This window comes from Morone saxatilis, unplaced genomic scaffold, assembly GCF_004916995.1.
Source record: "Morone saxatilis isolate NCDOM2014 unplaced genomic scaffold, NCSU_SB_2.0 Contig23, whole genome shotgun sequence".
In the NCBI taxonomy this organism is placed as follows: Eukaryota; Metazoa; Chordata; class Actinopteri; family Moronidae; genus Morone; species Morone saxatilis.
In genome coordinates, this window is record NW_023339796.1 from 11,482,744 (window position 1) to 11,492,358 (window position 9,615).

Below are 9,615 nucleotides of genomic sequence, written 5' to 3' on the forward strand. Positions count from 1 at the left end.
TTTTTTTTTTTTGCAAATGTATATATTTAATTATATGCTAAAAAAAGGCACCACATTAGAATGGCAGAAAAATATTGCCACTGTAGGGTCACTTTTCCACTGCAATGGTAATGTTCACTTAAGCTGTACCATGCTGGGCAGTTCTGTTTTCTGGATTTCCATTGAAACCCCACAACAGGGAATATACATTCTGACCAACAGTATTATGGTATTACTGTTGTGAGCTGGGTATCATCATGATGATCCGTGTATAGTCACTTAGGTGACTAGAGACGGCATCATCTATGAGATTGTGGCCAGGGTGGAGCCAGCTCTTGCTCAATGGAAGAGTTGCTGTCCAATGGTAGTTCCTTTTTCTCTTGTAACTTCCCATCATTCATCTAACCAGTGGAAACCTCAGTATTCTCTCTAAAGACAGCTTCTTCCTTCAGGCTGAAACTGTTAAATTATTCCTCAACAATTCATCATACAAATTAATAATGGGGGAAAAAGTTTTTTATTCTTATGAATTCTTTGTCAGTTTTTTTTAAAAATAGCATTGAAGGGAACTATATTTAAATTTCATTCTACAACCTTGTGTTGTAGATTACAATAAAATAACCGTGAAGCCTTGAATCTGCTATTTTATTTGTTATTTGAATTGTAATGAAGTCAGTTTCAGTGTTAATTATGCATTATTAATTAATAATGTACACAGTGTTGACGTGTGATGGGTGATAAAAGACAACTGAAAATTGGAGATTCAGTTGCTCTTTGCAGAAACATTAGCTTTAAAAGTTGCAATAGAGGAATTAATGAAAAGAAAAAGCAAATATAAATGAACTGGTTAGACAAAGGTGCAGTGGATTAATTACAGTTAAAGTTTGGGTTAACCCCAAACCTCTTACACATCACCAAGGTAATTTAATTCAACTTTTCACATGCCGTTCCTGCTGTATGGAAACACAGCCTCAGATTACAGTTGTTCACAGAGTGCTCATATCACATCATGATGGTAGTATGTGTGTTAAATATGTATGTAGTTTAAAAAAAAAAAAAAAGTCATGAATCATCTCTGCTGTTATTTTTCAGGTCCTAATCACATGCCCATGCAAGGTCCTGGTCCAGGCCCCAACCAGCCCCCAAACATGCCCAGTGGCTCTATGAATATGCCCCCCAGCAGCCACGGCTCGATGGGTGGTTACAATCATACCGTCCCTTCTTCCCAGGGCATGCCAGCTCAGAGCCAAATGAACATGACCCAGGGCCAGCCCATGGGAAACTATGGGCCTCGGCCAAACATGAACATGCAGCCCAATCAAGGTAAAACGACTCATTTGTTAGTTTCCTGGTTGTTGTGTTGGTTTCCCGTCCTTCGTCTCCTATCTTCATGGTGCTTACTGCACATCATTCACTTTCATTTGATAAGCCTTATGCTGCTTGCATGTTTTCTACTTAGGACAGTTTTGAGCGTTAACTCTTTTACGGTGTACCACAGGCCCCATGATGCACCAGCAGCCTCCCTCCCAGCAGTATAACATGCCTCCTGGTGGTGCCGGACAGCACTACCAAGGACAGCAGAACCCAATGGGCATGATGGGCCAGGTCAACCAAGGGAACCATGTCATGGGGCAGAGGCCAATGCCCCCTTACAGACCCCCACAGCAAGGTATACCCCTCAGAGTGTGTTTGTTAAGTGTGCAAGTTGTGAGTGTTGGTCTTTCTTCTCCCTAACCCACCCTCCTGTATTTCTTACTCTTGTTCCTCTCAATTTCCTCTATTTCCACTTCTGTAGATCACAGACATCTTGATGACTAAACTTGTAACCTAAACCCTCCAATCATAAAATTAGTCAAGTGACCAAAAGAAAGCTTTCTAACAAGAACTAGCGGCAAGGAATCCATCCTCTCTACTCTTCCCCTCACACAACCGATCCAACAACACCTTGAATCTACTTGTGTGTATGTTGTGTGTATGTGTATGTAGGACCCCCTCAGCAGTACCCAGGGCAGGAAGACTACTATGGGGACCAGTACAGTCACGCAGGACAGGGAGCCTCAGAAGGTAGGATAACCCTCCAGTCACTTGGAGAAAAACAACAAAAAATGAACCCAGGAGTTGTGTTAAAACACAAATGATGCAAAGAGACTGCGACAAACCCAAATTTTCAGTTTCTTCATTATTTTCTGGGACATCAAAGTGACTTTGGGCTCTAACAAAAAAAGGCATCTAATTTCGAGCGATCATCCACGTGCCAAAGTGCACCAAAAGTGCAATTCCAAAAGGTGCTGCAGTCCATGGATAAGTTAGCACCTACCCAGTCTCGTAATGCTATCCCCTCAGTTGGGGCTGGAGCGCCACCTGTTGGTGTGAAAGAAGAGAAAAGTCAGGGAGAGAGTCTTGCGTGAGTCCTAATGGCCAAAGCTCAAAGTTGTATTAAAGTCAAATAACAACCATCCTTAGGTTTTTTTAATTGAAAAAAAATGCCACATGTCAAACACATTCTGTGTAAATATAGATATTTTGTGCACAGACAGTAACAGACCACAAACTATTTTTAAGAAATGTGCTACCACTGCATTATCCTCAAAATATAACACTTGATATAAGGCTGATTTTCTCCATGTTGGCGTGTTAAACGGTGGTATTATTACATTAGTAGCCACATTAAAAAAAGTACAGATTCATAATAAACAACTCCTTCTCTTTCTTTGTCCAATTAACATTTACTTATTTGTTTGTTTTTGTTTCCTCTACTCACTACACTATTTTCCTTTTGACCTTTCAAACACAAGTGTTTCCCCTTTTCAAGTAGAGAAAATCCATCCCTTTTGAAGAATGACCCCCACCCCTCACACACACACACACACACACACACACACACACACAAACTCTTAAAATATGGTTGGCTCAAAAACTGCTGCCATCAAGACTATTTTTTGCATCCCTGAACTCCTCAATAAGATGATCAGTTTCATCCTATCTGGTATTTCCTGAATATATGTGAATTTCTCTCACCACTATCATGGATACCTTCCTCTAATATGTGTGCTCATGACAATGTTGACATGGGTTCAGATTCTTTTAAGCTACCATTTGTGTTCAGAAAGTATAGAGTAGTACAAAATATCTACATGCTCAATATCGTATCAAACATTTATAGATGACTTGGTATTTGGTGCTTACTTTACTTTTATTTGAATGTCATCACTGCTACAGGTTGTATCATTTACTTTGTATTTTATCTACCTAATAATACACTTCACTTTTGTTAACAGTATCTTATTTCACACTGCTGATGTAATTTTTAATGGCTGTATGCGCCAGTCCATGTGCTGTACTTACAGGTGCATCTTAACAGCACCATCCGAATGGAGAACTCATTTCTTAAGTAATACCATAGAAACAATCCTTATTCATTGTCTTAACTGCCTGTTTGCAGTTCCACTGTAGTCTTAACATATTGCTCACATTTCTTGCTGTTGCCCCCTTAAGGTAATGCCCAGTATGGCCAACAGCAGGAAGCATACCAGCAAGGCCCTCCCCAGCAGCAGGGCTACCCTCCTCAACAGCAGTACCCAGGTCAACAGGGCTACCCACCTCAGCAGCAGGGCTACGGTGAGTTACTTTCTCTCGAATATGGACACACATTTGTCCTTTAGGAGGCAGTATCGGCTCTTGTTGGCTGCCTTTTTTAAAGTGTTGAATAATTCTTCCTGAGTGAGTTAGTGGTTACTGCCCCTTGGAAATGTAACTGTGCCAGATGCATGTCAAGACATCATCAAGAGCAAGGAATTAAAGGACCACCTTAATGAATGGTTGGGGGATTGGAGCTTGGTGGAAGAGAAATTTAATCAGTAGTGGTGGCTGGCACCACATTAGCATTTCTCCTGGTGCTTCAGTTTGATATGACACACTGTTCTGAGGGAGTGGGAGAGGAGCTTTGGCTGATGGGTACAGACAGTGGGCAAAGTGTGTAGACTGCCAGCCAAACATTTTGAACTCAATATTGTAAATATCCAAACATATATAATAAAAACTAGGTGTAGAAGATAGTAATGTTTTTCCTGAAATGGCCTAAGATTTGATCTTTGTTGAAACATTTCGAGACACTCAGCAGATGTTCCGATTTGGACCTCATGGCAGAAAAGGAAAGCTAATCTACAAATAAAAAACATTGAAAACAGTCTAATAGACTTCAGTTAAAACACTTAATTAGTCATACCTTTCCAATACTTATATTTTCTAACTTATGGTATTCGCAATGAGCGCATGGCTTTGGGATTTAACTATTTGACCAAACAGAAAAAAAATAACGGATGCCCCACATGCAATGTAAGTATTTAATATCTTTGGACTTTTTCTTCCTCATCCCATTTTTCAGTGAAACTTTCCATCACTCACCCTCTGTCTGAACCAAAGCTCGTGTTAGTAATGAGCTGACGGAGAGGCAGAGGCTGTGAGGTGAGATCCATCTGGCACACACACACGCTTTCTCTCGCAAGCCCCCACAAGGTTATGCTCAACAGCATAAGGCATTATGAGCGCCTAACGATGCTGCGTGGGCCTCATTTGACTTCAGCCCCAGTCAAGCTTTGCTTGGTTATTCACAGCACCTGCATAGATAGCTACAGTGTACGGGGGCCGATGAAGTGATTTTTATGTATTTTTTTCCCTTCCTTTTTTTTAATGAATCCTGCTCCTCTAATGAAGACCAACGGAATCCTTGATGTCTCCTTGCATTAGCGAACCACCGCCCGGCTCCAACCTGACTCACTCATTCTCCTTCATGACTGAGTCAGGCATTGTGGAGGCAGCCTAAACAAATGGGTCTGACATATCCACCATCCTCTCTTTGTCATCCATCAGCTTTTTTTATTGCAGGCCATTAGTGATAGTAAACTAACAGGGATTCCCTAGAGTTCTCAGAGTAACAAGTAGGAAATGGAAACAGTTAATGAGCAAAACTTAGGGCGGTTTACACACTGGGTTCCTTTGTTCTGAGTCCAAACCTGAGTTCCATTTCTGCTCTTCTTAAGAAAATTGCACTGTTCAAAAACCAAAAATACGCAATCTTTTAACTGTGTGTCATCAAGTTGTGCTTGAATTTTACTCACTGCTTATACACCAATGAGGTACTTCATATCTCCTGTTTTTTTTTGTTTTTTTTAATGACATCAATGTTGCATTTTAAATTGTCTTGCAATCATTTAGGTGGGTTATGGTATGGTATTTGTTTTGTTTTTTGGCTGACAAACCATGCCCATATGGTGCCAGAAACAACACATGCTAATAATGAAAGGTTAGAAGCGTTTGTGTTGACGGTAGCCAACAGCATTTTCAAGTTCACTCGTGTCAAGTATACAGAATTTTAAATCGAGTTCTCAATTTTTTTTTTCATAGGTCCCTCCCAAAGTGCCCCAGGACAGTATCCTAACTATCCTCAGGGGCAGGGACAGCAGTATGGGGCCTATCGCCCTCCTCAACCTGGACCCCCACAGGGCCAACAGCAACGCCCCTACGGCTATGACCAGGTGAGTATACCCACAACATAGGACAGTCACAGAGACTTGGTTATACATTCGTCTTAGTTTGTCTCTTATTGTGTTTATTGCCAGACTTAAATGTAAATTTTTTTTGTGTAGCGAGACCAATGTGAGTGAAGTTAGAACGTAAAAATTAAAAGGTAGTATGTTATGCATGCTGTCATCATATTGGGGGTTAAATCTGTTCTACACAAAAGAGTGTATGTGTTACTATTGTCTTTCACTTGTTAATCTGAGTCTTAGCTATATATCCTGGCTAATATGGTTTGCCAGTTCAGTGAAATATGAGGGCTTTAAGAGGATTCTTCCTTAAACTTGATGCAGACTGCTCTAGTGTTTAAAGGGAGATCTATTTGTTGCCCTGTATTTCCTGTGGTCTTATGTGGGGACCACAGCTACACTTTGATATCTTTATCTTTGAATATTCAGGGGCACATGAGGAAATAAAGACCCAGGGATTTGAACCCCTGACTAGCTCTGTAAGAAGCAAAGGTAATGGTTGCTGTGAAGACCTCAACGTTCAATCTAGACGTTTGACCACCTAGCCTTAATTTGCATTTGTTATGTTTCTTCTGTCTCTCTTTTTGTCTTTATCTTTCTTCCATCTTTCTCTTTTCCTTTCTTAAGCTTTTTCCTTTTTTTGGTACTTTATTTTTTTATTATGATTTTGTTATTAACCAGGGGTCGAATTGTAAGTCATGAGGTCCAGAAACACAGCATGCTTATCCTGCAGCGAGACAGCCAAAAGCTTAGTGCTTTGGCTGTGTCCTTAATCTCTGCAATTTACAACGATGACTATTGTGCTTATGAAAACACTGATATTTGAATTAAAATGGTACGTACATCAGACTGCGAAATCATAGTTTGTTTCCAAATTTGCTTCTATTGTATTTTCCATTAATGTCAAACACATACTTCGACCCCTGTTTAGAAATGCATCAACTACTACTGTTCTTGCACTGAATTTGTCTCACATGAAACTAGTGTCCACTGTTTAATAAGGATTACGTCCTCAGCCATGCTGCTGCTGAAACCTGAGGTATCAAGTTAGAATGTACAGCTCACAAGTTGTGAGGCCATGCTGCCACCTGCTGGTCAAAACCAGCAAATGCAGCCATAAATCATGGTTTGCAGTATGATATGGTTGAAACCACATGTTTGTTTGCACCCTATTGAGATTTGTGAATATAAGCTTTTACTCTGTTTTTGAGAAGGTCAGTAACACGAGTCTGTCACATTTCTCTCCACAGGGCCAGTATGGAAATTACCAGCAATGAGAGATGGTCACAGCAAACCACACAGCTCTGCTCTGTTCTCTGTCTGAGCTTTGACCTCTGGTCAACTGCTAAGCAGACTTAAATGATGGTTGTAGCACGCTGAGATTCTCTCAGACATGAACATACAACACTCAAAAATACAAGATACTCCCCCTCTCTTTGGGCTCTTATCCTCGCCTATAAAATGTATTCTGTTTATCATGTACATTGACTTGATAATGTCAAAGTCCATGACTCACCCTCTGGTCCAGTATGTCTCGAAGCAGCAATGCCTTAAAAATGGAACTGCCTTATCCTTTAGCATTGCAGATTGTTAAACAGGCTAACAAAATTTTGGATATCAGAGATGATTTAAATGTACAGTTTCAATCTACTGTGGTGCATTGTTTCTCTATCCCTCAGCTCCTTGTTCATAAGAAGCAATAATGCCAGCAGTAGGGAAATGTGTGGGGGCTTGAAATAATGCACCAGACGAACTTCCCGCTAGGCCATGGTACATGTCTTGATGTATGTGATGATGTAAAAATATATTTTATGCTTTTTAGATCAAGCTAACTTTGTATGAGACATTGGAAACTAGTACTAAAGCTGTGTTGTTTATTTCATGAAGTGTATGTGTCAATGTTTTTTTTAATGATCTTTAATGATGATCCCATCCAGCGCATTTTGTTTTTTATTTCTTTGTTGTGTTGACTTGTATAACTATTCAATTGGATCTGCTACTTCAGTGACATGGACTCTGTATGAATTTTTGTGTAAAAATAGAAAATGAATTGGCATGCACAGAAATTCCTTGAAGGACAAATACAAACAGCATACCTGGAATTAGAAAATCATGTTTAATGTCTGAAAACGCATGAAACAATTGCTGTATTCTGTGTTAAGCTTTGTATTTAAGTCAGTGAAAAATATGTATCAAATTTGGATATTTTGGAAGTTATTATTTTTTTTTTTAACCACATTACTTATCATAATAATGGTCATTGGCCTTTGACATTTGTGCCCAAAGAGGTGATATGTAGCAGATGCCACTGCAAATTGTAAGTGAATGCTCTCTAGAGCCTTTTTTTTATTATTTTTTTTTTTTTTTCTATACACGCGCCTCAGTCTTGTCCATTGACTGCAAATTAGTAAATGGGAAAGATCAGACTTGGTATAATACATATTTCTGACAAGTAATTTGTTTTGTTAGTCTTGACAATGCTGGAATTCCCTTTTCCCTTTGAATAAACGTCTAAGTTGATGTCATTCAAATAGTGTTGTGTGTGTGTGAATAATAAAGTTACTGTCAAATATGTAACATAAGATGTGAAAATAATGTTCTGAAATGGATTCCTTAATTTCACAGTAAAGACTGGTTGTGCAGTTTTATATCACTGGCTTGATATCTGTTTTATGGTGCATACTTTATTGATCCCATATGTACAGCGGCATAAAGAAGAGGAATTCATTGTCCTCGGATATTGTTTATATGGCTGTTTTAATATTTTGCATTCTGCACCCCCATCCAAGTGGTCACATTTGTGTCATGGCAATGTATAACTGTAAATTACAATAAATTGGAAGAATCTTTAATATATTTTGACTTGTGTTATTTATAGCGTTTGACCTTTTTATTGACATGCTGTTAATTAAGACAAAAGTCCAAAATCGTTCATCCTGGCGACAACATAAACAAGATGTGCACAATTGGTGCCGTCATAATGTGACAGTATGATATAATTGTTTTGTCTTCATCTCCTATCTGGTAATCAGTTTCCAACTGATAATGACCCTGCACCACTCAGCAGCATGTCTGCTTTGTCCAGATGCATCCAGAGAGGTCCAGAGCACATTTACACCCAAAATTACCTTCCGTGTCCCTCTTTCCCCTTCTGCTCCCTCCAGAGAGGGAGAGGGACTACCTGTCACATTGGGGGGAGTGATACAGATGGTACACCAGATGTGTGGCCGAAGCACGTGATGGGAGAGTGGTGTTGGTGTTAAGAGGGCCACAGACTGCCCTGGTGCTGATGATGAGTTTGTGTGTGTACATGTCGGTGAGTACCGCAGAAGTGCTTTAAGAAAAGGGAAGTGTGAACTTTTTGAGTGTGCCTGTGTATAAAATTTGTATGTGCACTTGTGTATCCCTGGCTGCTCAGGTTTAGTGGCATCTCCTAGTCACCCCACCATCCTGCTGCTCCACAGCTGGCCGCCCCACCCTTCCCAGCTGCCACTGGGGCTCCCCCCGGCCCCTCCGCTTGGCAGAGCTGGCGTTTTGGGCGCTCCCCCACCAGTCCTCCCTGGCAGCTGCTGCCCTCAGCTGCGCTCTCGCAGACGGTATTGGGGTCGGTCAAAGTCACTCCTCCTGTGACTGTGTCTGGGGCCGTTGGGGGAGGATGAAGAGGTGGCAAGGAGACTCTTACCTCCTATGAAAGATCTCCTTTAAACGTTCATGAATTTAAATTGATGGGCACATAAAGTGAAGCAGTGGAGGAATTCTGGTTGAGTATGTATTTCTGTGGTAGTTTATTAATGGCCAACTCAAGTAACTCAATATTACAAAGTGCACTCTTGCACAGAACATGTCTTTCACTGTGTAGTTCTAAATGAGTTATTAAGAAAGCTTACAGGAGAGCATTACTCCATGCATGTTCTATGACAGTAAGGCACATAGTAAAGTGGCAGCATCATTTAAGAGGATGATTATCTTGTTCAATATTTTGATAATTATAATTCAGGGCACCTTTCAGAAGAGGCTTCTAGCCACTGAGGGGAAAATGACATTGTGATCATAGCTGGCAGGCAAGATGTGATCTCTCTCTCTCTCTCTC

The 9,615-nt window shown here is 40.4% G+C and overlaps 1 protein-coding gene across 3 annotated transcripts in view; it reads left to right on the forward strand.

Moving 5' to 3' along the window:
• Positions 1–8,379, forward strand: part of ss18 (SS18 subunit of BAF chromatin remodeling complex) — an 11,045-nt gene extending 2,666 nt beyond the window's left edge. The window contains exons 5-11 of one of the 3 annotated variants that reach the window (XM_035670652.1): positions 1,072–1,302; positions 1,478–1,648; positions 1,966–2,043; positions 3,475–3,597; positions 5,383–5,513; positions 5,955–6,017; positions 6,776–8,379. In XM_035670652.1, the coding sequence (XP_035526545.1) occupies positions 1,072–1,302; positions 1,478–1,648; positions 1,966–2,043; positions 3,475–3,597; positions 5,383–5,513; positions 5,955–5,972 (752 nt within the window). In that variant the 3' untranslated portion in view covers positions 5,973–6,017; positions 6,776–8,379. The remainder of the gene's footprint in view (positions 1–1,071; positions 1,303–1,477; positions 1,649–1,965; positions 2,044–3,474; positions 3,598–5,382; positions 5,514–5,954; positions 6,018–6,775) is intronic. The other 2 variants (XM_035670651.1, XM_035670653.1) reach the window with 2 other exon arrangements.
• Positions 8,380–9,615: the final 1,236 nt, after the last annotated feature.